Source organism: Protopterus annectens, chromosome 13.part0 (genome assembly GCF_019279795.1).
Source record: "Protopterus annectens isolate FY-2018-M chromosome 13.part0, PAN1.0, whole genome shotgun sequence".
NCBI lineage: Eukaryota > Metazoa > Chordata > Ceratodontiformes > Protopteridae > Protopterus > Protopterus annectens.
In genome coordinates, this window is record NC_056747.1 from 662,685,257 (window position 1) to 662,701,905 (window position 16,649).

The following is a 16,649-nucleotide window of genomic DNA, read 5'->3' on the forward strand; positions in this document are numbered from 1 at the left end:
GAAAATTTTAAGTCACTTCTTGAAATAGTGGAAGGGTCAAACAGAGTCTCTTATCTGAGTGAGAATTTACAATCTCAGATTTATCAGAGGATTTTAAGAGTGAAGCCAAGCACATCTTCTCAAAACTGATCCAGAAGCAGTAGCTATGGATGAACAGTCATCAACATCGTAAGTGTAGTTTAAAATATGTGTAGTCACCTGAGAAACCTCTGTCACAGAAATATCTAATACATATTCTTTACCTCAGAAGGAATGATAGCCATTAACGTCTGCATATTCTCAAGAGATATGAGCAAAAACTTTAACACATGAGAATTCTTCCCTAACTTATCCATTGCTTTCCAATCTTTTAAATAATTAAGTTATTAGAACAAACCTGTTTAGCAGCAGATTTAGGCAGAGAAATCACTGCTAGATCAACTCTGTGGTTAGAAAACAGGTACTTGAGTGTTGTGGAACCTTATATAATCTGTTAAGACTTCTTGGGAGCACAAGGCTGACTGTCATATAAGCTACAAGCAATAAGAAAAACATTCTGTAAAGCAGGCACTATAGGAGGAATTTGAGCACCTTGGGCATCTATAATTGTAACAAATCATAACACATTTTCTGTGTCACAGGAAACTCAATCTGGTTCCACTGAAAACCTATTTCGTGTTAGATATGTCAGAGAAATAAATCTCTTCAGTAGGTAAATCTGATACTATACTATCCTCAAAATTATAAAGTGCAGACAGAGGAATTTCCTGATGTACTTCTTTCCTCCTGCAAAGTCTTCTCTTCTGACCAAAAAATTATGTTGGAAAGAAAGGGTATCTTTTTTCTTTTTTTTTACCTGAAGAGTTAGTGGGTTGAGAAAAAGCAGAAAAGGTGATTAGCAAATCCCTGTAAATCTGCCCTGGCCATAGAAACAAACTGGAGACAGTGGCTTTTCTCACTAAGCATTTGCTCCCTAGAAAACATCTGACCCTTAGGGACAATGGACCCAGCTCAACATCCCTATCCCAGCAAAGTGAAGACCTTTCATCAGCCCCTTCCCCTAACACTGAGTACCCTTCCCCTAACACTGAGTAAAGTCTCTCTCTTGCTTACCAAAGGCATTCCCTACAGCCACAGAGGACATGGCTATCCCTCTTGTCTTTGGAGTCCTGGAAGGCTACACCAAGAGGACTGGGGGGTGGATGGTCTGAGGAACAACCAGCCACAGCAGAGTCCCTCACCAGTGGCGGAGGCAAAATATGAGCAATTTTTTGGCCCCAAAAAGACTCCTTAACAAGTTTCTTCTTTTTAGAAGCAGGGGAAGATGCAACCAAGGAGAGTGAAGACTGCTCTATCAGAAAGCCATGGAAGAGGTGAGGAAAGTGGCTAAAGAAGCCAATGTAAGTCAGTAAATGACTGGAAGAAAACAAGTGGTTCTGAGTAAGTAAACCACTGACAGGTCCCCTCAAGCACAATATCCTTTCCCAAACACACCAACGTTTAACACTAGAAGTATACACACAAAAATTCCTTTTAAAATAGAGAGGTAGTCCAATAATTTTCTTTCATAGCAAAAGTAAATATTCTGACAGAAAAAAAGCTTTTTCACAAAGTAAAGTAACATAGGAAGGCTTTCCCCAAAGGGGATTTATTTGCTCAGCTCTTGAAGGATCACTATATGTCAGACAGATTTAAGGGACCTGTGAAGATGTGCTCACTTCAGCAGAAAAAAAGCTCTGAAGCTTTTGTGCTCCAACTGTCCTTTATATGGAGCACCTGGCAGTTGGAGCACATAGGTATCCAAAGCTCTGGGAAGCTGGCAGCTGTAGGGGGAAAGACTCCAATAATATGGGCTACTGCAATGCTGATACATTGGACATCTGTAAATAAGCTACATATTGAAGCCTTAGGTTTGACTTTCAAATTCTACCAGCATACTGTTAAACGTTAAAGAAATTTACCCAAAACAAAAATAATGCTAATAAAAAAACAAAAGTAATGCTCAAATTCAGTCACATTTGCAAACTGCAATTTTTTTCTTCTGTTAAGGACATGGAGGTAGAGTGAATGCTGTAGGAATACAACTCTCGCATATAGTTTCCTAATGTCTTCTAAAGGTGCTGTTCACACAGTTTCATCTTTCAGTTTACCTTTACTAATCATTGCATTCTCATTTAACTTTTTGAGCATACAAGTACTTCAAGTAAGAAGATAATAGCAATAAAAAAACAATACTAAATTCTGTAATGACTCAAGTTGTTAGCCTGGTTCCATGTTGCAGAAGAATGGCGGCCTTACAGTTACTCAGGGTCCAAATAGTAACCCTAACACTGGAGGAGCCAGGTAGGGTGGGAGAAGAATGAAAGGACATGGGCCCATGTGCCCTCTCCTAGGAGAGGGGGGGAGTGTGCTCAGGAAGCACAAAGGAAAGTGTTTCTCTGGTGCAGACCAGGGGAAACCAATTTATGTGCTTGAGGGAGGGGGACAGGACTTGTTACTGCCAGTATCCCTTATAGAAGTAATGGACAACTCAGACAGCCCAATAAACATCTCCCTTTGGCTCCACTAGCCAAGCATTCACAGGAACAGTAGGGCCTAATCAGAAAGCCCTCACACCACCCAGATGGCTGTCTGAATGTCAGAACCTCCAGGTCAATGCATGCACAAATGATGGGGAATGAATGAGTTGATTGGCCAGTAGGGGCCTCACTGTTGAGAGACAGTGGGAAGAGTGAAATAAAGAAAAAACACAAAGCTCGTAAACTGGGTAAAGCAATGCATATGGCTAGATCACTTACCTCTGCAAGTGGTAGATCTTGTGTGTATACTGCCCCTTCTCACCATCTTTTTCATATGGCTCATTCACTAGTACTTCAACTCCTTCACCACCTCCAGTTTCATTTTTACTGGCTTCTGCTACTGAATACAATTGTCCCACTTGATACTGAAAAAGTTACAAAATACACCACATTAACAGGAGCACATGAAGCTATTAATACGCATATACAAATAATGATCAAACAGGGACCCTTAAATCATTTAAATTCACCACTGTAACACTGGAAGGACAAGCCTTGCTTCAGTCAATGAAATGCTACATCAAACATTCATTCTAGTCTCACTGGAGAAAGAATAGAGAAAGACTTGTGCAAATTAAAGCTCAATTCCAAACAGTCATTTGATGCCTGTGACATTTCATTTCCATCACCATATTAAATACTCAAACTTCTGAGGTTTGTTTCTAGCCACGTTGATTTTTTTTTTACATTACAAACCATTTTCAATGAATCTTCACTTTTTTTGTAAGGCTATGTCCTTTAAGTATATGGGTATGGCAGTTGATCTAACAGACAAGACTGTCACATTCCTTTTTTAATAGTTGCAAGCTTTTGAATCCTTCCATCTAAAATAATTTCTAAAGTAGAACAACAGAGAACACAGAAAATGTTAAAATTTTTCCATTTATTTTTACCCCATAATTTTTCTATTTTAGGAGTTGTACTCTGTGACCTTCCCTTTCTCATTCTTAATTTCAAAATTAACCAGTACATGGATGAAGAGCTTCTCGCGCTGTTGACAAACATGAAATTATTTTCTCATATGTTTGCAGTCCTCCATAAAATGTTTAATTTTTGGCAGATCTCCATCTTTAATATCAGAGTTCCACACATCTCCATCTGTAATATCAGAGTTCCACGCTTCTTATTGTTCAGAATGCATGTTAACAGAATGGGGTTTTGCATCAACAGTTTTAAGTGAACTTCAGTAATACTAAAAATTGGGGCCTTTGTTCCCCCTTCCCCATAAATTTTGGCTTCTTCAGCAAAGAAGTTGGAAACTGGCGATCTGGCGCGATCCTGGAAGGTTAAGTCACATACAATTAAGGCTACTACAAAAGCAATCTATACAAACATCTTATGTCATGTTTACTTGTACAGCTACACTTTCTGTTAAATAGAATTGAGAATTGCTGGGTACACTACTGAGGCAGTTTTATGAAAGTGACAGACCACTGTCATATGATTATTACTGTAGCTTTACATGACAACTATGATATTTGTGAAGCAAATCTGTGTCATACCAATAAACTGCTTATGTTAATATTTTTTGTCCTGATCCTTATAAAATGGTTGACTTTCTTCTAAGTCACTAATGATTAAATTCAATACCAGAAATTACGGCCTTATAAAATACTGTTCAGAAAAATGCACTAATGTAATTTTTTGTGAAGAAAAACAGTATCCTGTCTCTCAATGGTCCCTGATTTTGCCATATATTTTGTTGTGCCCCTCAAAAAATGTTTGATTTTCTGGTAAAACACACAGAATTAAAGTGAATCAATAATGCCAGTTATTATGGTTTTATGCTTATTGTTCAGAAAAATCCACTCTGATGCAGAAATTGCTGTTCTGTTAACTTATTCAGTTCACTTATATTTAAAATTCTGCTCCTGGTTTCCAGCCTTTGTCCCTACTCTCCATATTGTTTATGTAAAATAAAGTGAAATTGTTACCCATTTACTGCTACCATCATCATCATACTCATCTCTGAGATGCAAACATTCAACTAAGTGTGCTATAGCAGTTTTAAAGGTGGGGGGATCTGTGGTTGAAAGTACCTTATCCCCTCTTCTCATCCACTCATTTTATACAATCATTAATCTGGGTTTGCCTGTATGAAGTTGGAATATCTCATTTTGGCTATACTAGTTATTGTGTGTTTGTGTGACAAAAAATGAAGTACATTATTGCGACTATTTTATCATGATCAAATGTCTCAGGTATACTTCATTACCAAGAGGTTATAACTGTTGGGTGGGTAGTTAGGTCCATTTGTGGATGAAAGCAATTTATCCTCTTGTCATCATTTGGAACAGCCTTTATTCTAGTTCTGCAAGACTTGTGTGCATGCTGTGGAAAGTTGGAATACATTACTGTGGCTGTGAGTTTGTGTGAAACTAGAAATACATGGCTGTGGCCACTATTTATACCACAATCAGATGTCTGACTGAAAAATTGGCTATAACTGCTTGGTGGGTTTAGGGGATTTTCTCTTATCATTTGCTTATTTTAAACTGTGACTACTCTGGCTTTGTAGGACTAGTATGCATTTCTGTGTAGTCTGTTGCAAACACTTTAATGTGGTTACTATGAAATATATTACTGTGGCCATTATGTTTTCTACAATCAGACATCAGAGGTTTACACAGCCTGCAGTGTGGGTATAACGGACTAGTACAGGAGCTGTTCATGAATAAAAGTGATGGATCCCACTATCATGATCAAGTTAATCAGTTATTAATCCAGCTTTGCAGAACTAGTATTCATTTGTGTAATGCAATTTGGAATACTTTGGCCATTTTATCACAATCAGACATGTGAAATAAAAGTCAGATTAAATGAATGGGCACAGACACTGTTCGACTATAATGACAGTAGACCGAGTGGTCTTTGATGGCTGAAATAGGTAATTTTATTATTGTTAATTTCACTCCTTGCTGGAAAAAGTATTAAAGATTAGAAGTTTGAAGCACACAGAAATTTTGCTTTACTAATAAATGCAATTTAAAGTGTTCCAGTAAGTATACATTTAAAAAAATAAAGTAAGTAAATCCAAAAGAACATTTGCATTTAAGCATGGTCAAAAAAAAAAAAAAAGTGTGTAACAGGAGCTCATGGTTTGAGAACCACCCAGGGCCCCTGGTGCACTTAATTCACCACTGATTATAACCACTTGCTCCCTAAACATTTCTGACTAGTACTCTGTTGGGATTTTTTTTTAAATATGAAAACACATTACATTCACAAAAAACACATTGCTCCATCAAACCTACAGCGGTTACCTACCCCAGGAAATTTTTCTGACATATACTTGGAGCATAACAATATCTATACGCAAACACTTTCATGCTTCAGGACTTTGTTGTACACTTGGGAACTACCAATGTCTTCCCATCATTCCTTTGGGGAAAGAGAATGGATAGAATTTACATTTATTTTAATTCCTCTGACCAATTCTTATAGTTATTATGCAATATTCTACATACCTTGCTAATTATTCCTTTTGTATTAGCAGCTTATGGTGTATACTCAACAAAAAACTCTTATCAGAGCTGGTCTCTCACTTAGCCATTTCTTATTTTAAAACAATTTCCTTCAATTTAGAAAATTGAGTAATTCTTTCCAGGTGTATTCCACATTTCTGCAAAAAAAAAAAACATTTCTGGGGTGTACAACAAAGGTCACAAAGCTTCTCTTAGATACACAACACTTTTCCTTCACAGCATTTTAATTTTATTTTTAGTGATAAACAAGAATACAGCTCCTGTAAGGGTATATGAAAAAGACATGAATGGAATTAGCTTTTTTGCTTCATTTTTGACAATTTCATTCCAAATTTAAAACACGCTGTCACCATTTCTTATGAATTGATACTAATTCTATTAGCAGCCTCTCCCCCTTCCAAAAAATGTGCTTAATATTTACATCACAAAAAGTTAAGGCACGTCTTAAAGGGTGCTTAGATCCATAAAGAAAGATGGTTGCCTTTAAAAGTCACCAATGAATTTTCTTTAACACAATACATATAAGTGATTAGGGCAGGCACTTTACAAAGTCACATTTGCTACTCTTAAGAGCCAACAGAAGATTATATATGTATTTAAGGTACATAGACTTGACAGACCTGAAAATCCATGACCTGATCTAAAGTACATATGGAAGGTAAGCAATTAGTGATAAAAATGACATCAGTGTAAGTTACTGTACAGAAAACAGTACTACTGATGACAACAGCAAAATGGACACTTTGAATACTAATAATCCTCTAATCTATGGCACAGGCAAAGACAATTGCAAATATTTTGAAAACAGAATGCCACTCGTGTTACTTAATTGAACCTAGTTAACTCAATAAGGGTAAGGGTATGAGTAGTTTGAAAGCCTGAGGATATTTTTAATTACTTGCATGTACGACAGCACTACCTGAAGGTCCATAAATTCATAGTTAGAAATCAAGATTCCCTGATGTTATTACTCCTGGTTATGCATCTCATATTCCATATCGGTGTCCATTTTGTTTCTAAATTAACTTACACTTCTGTTAAACCTTGCACGCTGTAGACATTTCCATCTTTGCAGATAGTGTCACAAACCCACCTTTTTTTTTTTTTTTTTTTTTTTTTTTAATACTGACATTAATACATACTGTTTCAGAGAAGATTACAAAATGTGCTTCTCGATTCTGGTAACCACAAAAATCTGGTGCAACCAGTTAAAATTCTGAGGGGAAGTAATATTCTTGACACAATCATAGCAAAGATGACTAAATAAATGAAACAAAAGAACTTCCTCTGCTCTAGTATCGGGCCATAATGCAGTCACACGTAAGACTACAGTAACAATACTAAATAGTGTAAAACCACTGGAATCCTGCAAAAAGTGATATCTACCTATTAATAATCCAACACTAAAGAAACTAGCAAGAATACCATCTTGGGTCTACCCTGAAAGCAGAATACTGGCCTAATGGGGTTAGCCTGGCAAAATGTAATGAAATAAATTAAAAATGTAAAAATCTCAAAATTTTCAAACTTAAGGTTATAGTGTTAGATTACTATTATTAAACACAAATTCCTTTCAAAAATACTTGCATAAAAATAAACCATTTTGGTGAAACTGTAGGTTAACTAATCTATGAGAAAATTTCTGACACTGCTAAATACTAATTTTTTCTTCTTAAGGAATGGCTAAAAGAAACAATGTGTCCAAGCACAAACACGTCTGACAATTTAGGACGCATATTAACCATCAGTCCAATTGGAAAAGCTTATAAAATAATGTCAGGCAAAAGCGCACCTCAATGATGCCATAGCATAAAAAAAAATAAGTGGACTCCTTCACCAGTAACGCAAACTTCTTTGCCAAAACCACAGGCAAAGCTTTTTTTTTTTTGTTTGTTTAAAAGGAGTCAGTTTTCCTGCTCCCCTGTCTCCATGTGTGTGTGTGTGTGGGGGGGGGGGGGGGGGGCAGATCTACAGCTAGACATTTGCCACTTACACTAAACACCATTCATGTAGTGGTAAGGGTCAAGAAAAGATAAACATACTTTTTATATACAAGTATGTGTATATAGCAAGACGGGGATGCATTTTAGACCTATCCTAATGCAACCTCTAAAAGGGTGTGCAATGAGGGTATACTTTATGTTACCTTAAAAGGAATCCATTTCCCCAAGGACCATCTCCATTGTTTCACGCATTTCCTCTGTCTTTCCTGACCGCATTAAGGCTTGGTGATGCCTCATATAACCTCCACCTGCTCCCCACCCACATACACATTAACTTTCGAAAAGAATCTGAGTCAAAAGTGGCACAAGTGGATTGCTTGTCCTTCTGCCAATGATTCAGCAAAACAATGCAGCCTGACGTAAAACCACTTAATTAGGCACTGAAAAATACTATGGAATAAGAAGCAGCAGCAAAACACTAGCTCCTGAAGCTACTAACAATCTTGCATTTTTCTTACAGATGGACAAATCAAAACACACTGTGCATATTAAAGAATGGCAATTACATGTTTGGGTTTTATATTAGAGATCCTTCTGGCTTGTTTATTGTGGCAGGAAAAGACAGTTCAGAATGGCTATAAATAAACAATGCATTTGTGCATGAATTAAAATATGGTTCTAGACACAAGGGTGAAGCAATAGCAGGAAACTGAAAAAAGGGCAACCAATGCATAGCATTATTTTCAATAAGTATACCAGATAAGATGGATGAAATTAGTCACACGACCTTGGCAAAGTAAAGCTGTGCTGTTCCCAGTGTGACCAGCTGTTGCAAAAGCAAGTGATACACAATAACAAATAAAGGTAGTAAACTAGTCTATTAAGCAAATATTTTCTACACAGACTGCCGTACTTGGTTTACCTTTCACTGAAGCAGGGATTCATGGTTAATGCACACAATAAAGGACAGAACAGAACATTGCAATGACACAGCCTTCTCTCCTTTTGGAAATGCAACATGCTGTGCCGTTGCCAAGTTACAAGGCACACCACTATAACACTATAATCTGACTTTATATAGCACCACAATTACTAATCCACAGAACAAGAGCAAGGCTATCACCGACACTTAAGTTCACACTCCACAGTGGCATACAGCAGTACACAAGTAGTTAAATTATGGCCCATGGTAAGTCACATGGACAAATATTAAACCAAGTTAATTCAGGGGAGAGCAAATAAATCTGGAAAAATCATCTAAGACATACTGTAAGATGTTTTTCTTTCCACATATACAATAGTAGATTATTCCATCTGAAAACTGAGATTACTATCCCTGTAGAAACACATTACATTTGGTCATCATTCCAAAAGCATGCATCTTTACAGTTTTGTATCACAGCAGGGATTTCCACCGTAATGTAATTTGAAAAAGGTACCATGACACATCCTGTGAAATGCAATAAACGCATTTTTCAAGTTTCACTTCTCAAAAGCAAACTGGCATATGTAATGCTGCTGTTACTTATTGACTCTGTCCATGTCTACTACATTTCATCACATTTTAAAAATGATGGGAAAAATTTGCCAGCTACTACAACCATGGACAAATGAAGCAGAATCAGAGTTGGCCAAAAATCAACAAGCTTCATGTCCGCATACAGCAGACTTAGGGGGATGCATGTTTACACAGTGAAGCAAATAAGCTACTCATAAAAAATGTAAACCTAGTTCATTTCTCAGCAGATTTTTACTTCTGGTATGTACTTTACCACATACTGCAGTGCAGTATATGCATCTACTGGTAAACTACCTTCAATTACAAACTTGCTTTCTCACTTTGTAAACTACTAAATCTTAACTGCTGACATACTTCCTTGGTAATTTTTTTGTATTAAAAACTAGATAATCAAATGACCATATACACAACTCTAAACAGTCTGTCATGTAAATGCTATTTATACTGTAATTCATTTTAAGAAACACAAAAATTTGGGTTACAAACAAGTTGTCAAAAAGTATTAAAAAAAAGCTGGCACAGCTGATGAAATTCAGCTGTTTAAATATGCTAGATTTCTTTGGGTGCAACATGGTGGTACAGTTGAAATGGGTGAATTTTCCCTTTCTCCACTATAGTGCAATCTCAGACTTGTTATATAAAAATTTTAGCAGGGAGTGTGGGGGCATAGAGGGGCTGACCCCTGCAAAAAAAACAAAAAACAATGGGTTTCTGTTCGATGGACTGCTGGTCAACAAGTTGCGTTCAATCGATCAGTTGCCTTTCGATGTACTGACTTTTTGATAATATGGATATACATCCAAAAATTCATATTTCTGTAAAAAGTCTTATTCTAAAAAATGTCTGGAATGGTTGAATGCAGAAGTGAAGTATATGATAGACAACATCTTTGGAGATAATACTATGCAAGAAAATTAGTGAAAAGTCATACAACTTGGTAAAACCACAAGTAAAAGTGGCGCTAAGGAGCTGTGGGAATATGAACAACTATTTATTGACATTTATTTGTTTACCGGGAAAGCCCGACTTGGAACAAAGCCAATTTTCAGCAGAGGCCTGGGGAGAAACACTCCAGATGCATATCTTCGTAACATGGGAGGAAACCATACTGAGTACTGGTTAACAGCTGTTCTGAGAGGAGATGTGAAACAGTTGAGTGTGGATACATTTTTCTAGGATTTTTGAAGGGGAAGAGAACTGCAATGGAATGAAAGTTAGATACTTAGTTTCCTCCCTTGTGCAGTGGGATAACATATTTTCCAAATGGCTGGGACATCAGATTCGTGTATGGCTCTACTGATTAAAATAGATACTAAGACATGGCTTCTGCTGCCATCTTGAAGTATTCGGGTGGGAATTTGTCATGCACTGAGGAGTAAGGTTTATGTTTTTTTTTACAGGTCGATATTGTTACAGGTTTTAAGGTAAAGTTGTTAACATTTATGGCCAAGGATTGTCCGGATTCATATTTTTCAGAGGTTAATATGGTAGAAATATGTAATGGGTTTGTGAAGGGGAGGGTGATGTGTCATTGGTGAGGAGCAGCAATACTCTCTGAAGTATTTATTAAATGCAGTCGTTATTTCGTGTGGGGAGCAGGTTTGAGGGGGATGCAAATGTTTTTTTGAGCCAGGATTCAGTAGTATGTAAATAGAGGACCAGAATGTTTTGGGATCATTTCTAGGATTAAGCTGCAGCTGGTCATAGTATTTTGTTTTGTTGTACATTTGTTGTTTTAGCTTGAATACGAAGTTCCCTGTACAGATTAATTTTTTTTTTTGTTTTGTTTTTTATTAAGCCACTCCCTCCAAGCCTCTTCTCTGGTACAACTAATGCTTTTGGTGAGGAGCCAGGAGGAGTGTTTTACTTTTACTCCTTTTAGAAGTACCAGGGCAAAATTATTTAGGGCGTTTAAAAAACAGGTATTAAACTTTGTAACTGCGTCATCTAATGGGAGAGTTTTTAGTATAGGCCAGCTGAAGGACCTGAGGATACTGTTAAATAACTCGTTGTTAAATATTTTTGAGTTTGATGGGTACTGGGGGTGATGAGTGGTAAATCTGTGTGTATGCAAGGAGATGGTCATTTAGGGAGTTAGGATAGGTTCCACTGATAGCATCTTTACTTGGGTCTGAGACTAAAATCCAGTCAAGAATTGTGCCCTTATTTCTTTTGTTGCATTTAGTAGGTGGAACCATTAGTTGAATCAGACCAAACTGATTTAACTGATTTATGCAGGATGAGGTGTGAGACTGTTAAGAGGTTACATTTTGCCAGTCAATACTGACATCACCTAGAACGATTTTTTTCATAAGTAATAGTACTAGATACCCAGGAGAGAAATTGAGTTTTGATATGTTTCCAGGTGAGATGTAAATTACAATACATTTTGTTTGAGTTGAGCTTTAAAAAAATGTTGAGTAAATTGGCTGAGTGAAGTTGGAATAGGAGCTGGGGTACAGTAGGGCAACTCCTCCCCCTTTTTTTTGGGGGGGGGGGTCAGTCCATCATCATCAATGTTATATCCTGGAGCTAGTACTTCTGCAACTTTCATATTGAATTTAAGCCAAGTTTCAGTGATGGCTAGGATATCTGGGGAACAGAATGAGATCTAGGCATGTAGATCTGTAACTATTACAAATACTACAAAGATTTAATAGATTTAATATTACCAGACTTAGTTTTTTTGTCTGGACTTGTGCTTCACGGAATGGGAGACTGATATGCCTGTAAATGGGAACTGGAATGGGTGCAAACTGTCTTGTACAAGTAGTAAAGGATGTATTAGAGAAGGGAGCACTTGTAAATGAAGGAGGGGAGTTATCTAGTCTGTTATGGTGCTTGCAGGAACTGGTGGTATTGAAGTGCATGTCCCCACACAATTAAATCAAAGTTTGAAAGCAAAATTTTGGAATAATTCCTAAAGGTGGATTATTTAGTGTACAGACTTCCAAGATGGATGCACATTGAGTAACAGCTTAATTCTAGCTCTCCTCGTGTTAAAACAGAAACGTAGCAGAAAAAGCCAGTAGACCTAGATGTCTGGGTAAATTTCAGTTACTAGCTAGTAAGCGCACTGCCTGGATGCCAAGAAAAAAAAAGAGGGGACCTGAAGGAAATCAGCTACAAAAATTAACGAAAAAAAACACTGAGAAAAGTACAGTAGCTGTTCCACAAAAAGCAGTGTAAGCTCCAGATATGGCTTCCAGTAACCTAGAGGAAAGTGCAAGTCAACTGCACACAGACATGACTAAAATAAATGAAACACTTATGGAGTATATCAACTCAAACAATAAAAGGCTAGGAAAATGGAAGAAGCTTGAAGATATTCTTCAGATAAGGTGATAAAACTGCAAAACTCAGAGGTCAAAATGAAAAAAAGACTGGCTAAATACGAGACCTCACAAGAGAGGTTTAAAAAAAAATAGAATTACAGGATTGTGCATGTAGGGTAAACCTGAGATTTTTCTGCTTTACCCAAGAGGCTGGAAGACTATTAATTTTATCAAAGCACAAATAAGCAACTGGAATGGTATTCCCCAACAGGAACTGTTAACTGAAAGGGCAAATTGTGTGTATGCTCTAAACCTGGCTATAAGAAAATAAACCTAGACCTTTAATAGTAAACATACAATCCTACCAGCAGAAGGATTTGATTCTGACAAAACCGTGTCAGAAGGACAAAGTACTAAAAGTGGGAGATAGCGCGTTTGTGGAGAATGACTACTCATTGTGCACTAGGCAGAATAGCAGTAAATTTATCCCATTACTCAGCGAATGTTGAGAAGCAGGTGCAAGATTCAAACTGCTGTACCTAACTATCTTCAAAATATTTTTCCCTGGAGGAACAAAATCATTTTTTGATTAAGTACATGCTAAGGAAGAAATACAAAAGTTTGCCCAACAAAACATGAGATGTGAAACAGAAGATTGTGATTTGTTTTCTTTTGGTAATAAAGACCACACAGAGAATGTGCCAGTGAAACCTTTTCTAGTATTGCAACTGAAAATGCTTGAGAGACAGGAAAAAAGCACAAGAGTAGACTAGAAGTAATAGATAGTACATAGAAAATGAAGTAGAGAGAGTTTGGAGGAAGGAGATGAACAGGAATAGAACAAGAAAATCTGGAAATATTGGACTTTCTTGGACTTTGTTAAACTTGTAGGGGACTCTAAAGCATATGCCCTAACTTCATGTCATTAACACCTGGAGAACAAAATCAGTAACTTGGAAACTGACAAGTGTGGGATTACAAAGCAATAATCATATTTGTGAAAACATGACAGAACAAGAAAATTTGGAGATATTGGACTTTTTTGGGCTTTGTTAAACTTGTAGGGGACCAAGCATATGCCCTAATTCAGGTCATTAATGTTCAGAAAAATACCAAGGTGGTGGGGAAGAGAAGGGAGACAGTTAACTGTAAAATATTTTTTCTTATTACTATTTAAATAGTGCACGATTTTTTTTTTGTATATATAAAGTTTTTCCTATTATTTTTAAGTGGAATGGGGATACTAATGTAAATAGGCGTTTGTTTTCTTTTGGTTTCTTTCTCTTTTCTTCTCTTTCTCCTTGTTCAGTTTTAAGAAATGTAAACACTGCAATGTAAAAAAAAGATCTGGTTAAAAGAGCGTGACAAAAGAAAACTTAGTGCATTTTTTCTCATTCCTGCACAGGGGAATGACTACGTCAAGGCCATTAGCTTAATCTAATAAGTTTTAAGAAAAAGCAAGCAAATGAAAACGAATATTGAATATCATGAGGCTTTTTTTTCCTAGTAAACAGTTATATATCTGCTTCTCATGTCTCTAACAGACTATCTGATAAAGAGAAACGGCTTGGAGAAAATATTTCTGAAAGCATTCAAGTGCTTTCCCAGCTGAGAGAGTTATAAAGATGAAATCAAAAGCAGACACCACTTAATAGAACTACAGGGCTATACCATACGTCTTAGCATGGATAACCTTTTAGGTTAGCTCATGTCTGTGTGTGGATGTCAGTTTGAAACATTTGTTCCCATCAGGAAGGTAAAACTTCAATATTTGAAGATGTACATAGTTTTGTGCATTAAGTTAATAGCTTTTAGGGGGCACCAAATCAAAAACACTTGGCACACTCAAAATAGACCAGCTGAAAATTTCTAATGCTTTGCTAGCTTTTATAAAACGCAACTCTTTAAAATTCTTTAAATCTTTCAGGGCTTGTTTTTCTTTATTCGTTAATTCTTTCAGGGCTTGGTTTTCTTTATTCAAGTCAAGTGTCATCCTGAGATCCCTTTCACAAAACAATTCAAAAGTCATTAGTGCATGATGTAAAGTGAGACTGAAATTTTTTTTTAAATGTTTTAGCAGACCATCAGTTAATGACCTTCGATATACAATTTAAATAGAGTTTGAGTGTATAGTTTTGAATCAACAATTGTCTTGGTAAGGTCAGCTCGGTAACTAGGAATGAAGATTAAACCATACTCCAGTACCTTTACATGCCAATAATTTAACTACTGACTAGAGAGATTAAAAATCTTTATAGATGGATTTACAGTACTTTTGTTAATTTGTATCATTTCATGCAGCCTCTACTTCTGCCTCAGCTCTGATTTGAAATGTTCCCCCTTCCTTTGTTTGTGTTTAGTGGGGGAAAAGTTTTGAGGTCTATGTTTAGCCATCAAATTGAAAAAAAAAAAAAAAAAACCGGCATTACATCGTAAATGCTGTTCACAGAAACCTCCAGCCCCCTACACCCCCCACTAATTATATATACCAACTCAGAGACTGCACTACAGTGGGGAAAGGGCAAATTTCCTTGTCCCTACCATAATGCGATCTTATTCAAATGTCTCGATGAACAGCAAGTTCAACGTCATATGCCATTCAATGATATTTCCTTTCGATGGGCGGTCAGAAACAGAGTTGCTGAGTGGTAAAATCTGCTATGGGGTGGGATATGGTACAGAATAAATGTAGAGTAAGGAGGGGTGGACGGGTGTACTGTAGGGTAGCAGAGTAAACACAAGTGAAGCTAGCAGAGTAAACACAAGTGAAGCAAGGGTGAACAGAGCGGGATCCAGCTAATGAGAATGTTTATAGCTCCTAAGAGAGGCAATCCGTGGATTATACTCATAGCAGGTCAGAACTTCAGACCAGCTATTGTGCACAGCTACAAGGATATAAAAAATATAAAAGTCCAACCCAAAGCAGGTTTAAAAGGTATAATTCTTAACAATACATGGTCATATTCTTAATAGACTTTGTTCCTTTGAGTTAAGGATGTTGACTTTTCCCTTTGAGTTTAATGGGGAAGGCAGAGGATGGGGGGACTTAATGATCAAATGGCAGTTAAAGGGTGTGGTGCTTAACAGAACAATATAATACTGTTAGCCAGAGTTTGTTCCTTAGAGCGAAGGATGTTTTAACTACCCCTTTGAATGTGACAGGAAAGGCAGACGGGGGGAGCTGAAGAATCAAATGGCAGTTATTAAAACTATATTTAGCAAATACAGGCTATTACTCTTATGCTACTTTAGGCTAAATGCCAAGTTAAATATTTACAGAGAACTACTGGACAAGCTTTTATGGGATATTAGGTAAGATACAGAATTGATTTACTGCAATTCCTGAAAAGGCATTTGTTCTTTGTGTGCTTTTTTTTTTTTTTTTTTTAATAGTTGGGAACAGACTTACTTGGCTGACTGTTGAGAGGGTGTGTCTTTGTTAAGGCTTCCTTATTTAAATGGAAGTTTGAGCAGATGTGTGTCTTTCCATGAATCAGTTAAGTGCGAGTGTGAACATTCACTTCCTTGGCTGGTTTAGAAGTTTAAGTAAGGCAAAAGTTGTGCTATTTTATTCGTTATTTAGTTTTGACTATGCTCCTTTGAATTCTAATGATTTAGATGACCATATCAAGTCAGAATTTCTTTTTGAACATGTTTCTTGTGGGACTTAAATTTTGCACAACAATTTATGTCTGAACTGTTCACATTTTAATGACTTGTTTACCTTATTTAGAGAAAGATAGTAACTTGTCTCAATGTTCCTGTTATTTTGTTAACTCATTTAATTCTATAGGTAACTATTTGAATGACTGGTCTGATAAACGTCAAAACTGTTTACAAGTGAATTCTCTGATCACACATTATGTGGC

The 16,649-nt window shown here is 36.7% G+C and overlaps 1 protein-coding gene across 1 annotated transcript in view; it reads right to left on the reverse strand.

The window, feature by feature from the left end:
• PITPNA (phosphatidylinositol transfer protein alpha) overlaps positions 1–16,649 on the reverse strand; it is a 1,003,333-nt gene that overhangs the window by 635,746 nt on the left and 350,938 nt on the right. Inside the window, exon 3 of the mRNA XM_044054349.1 lies at positions 2,778–2,923. Coding sequence (XP_043910284.1) covers positions 2,778–2,923 — 146 coding nt within the window. The remainder of the gene's footprint in view (positions 1–2,777; positions 2,924–16,649) is intronic.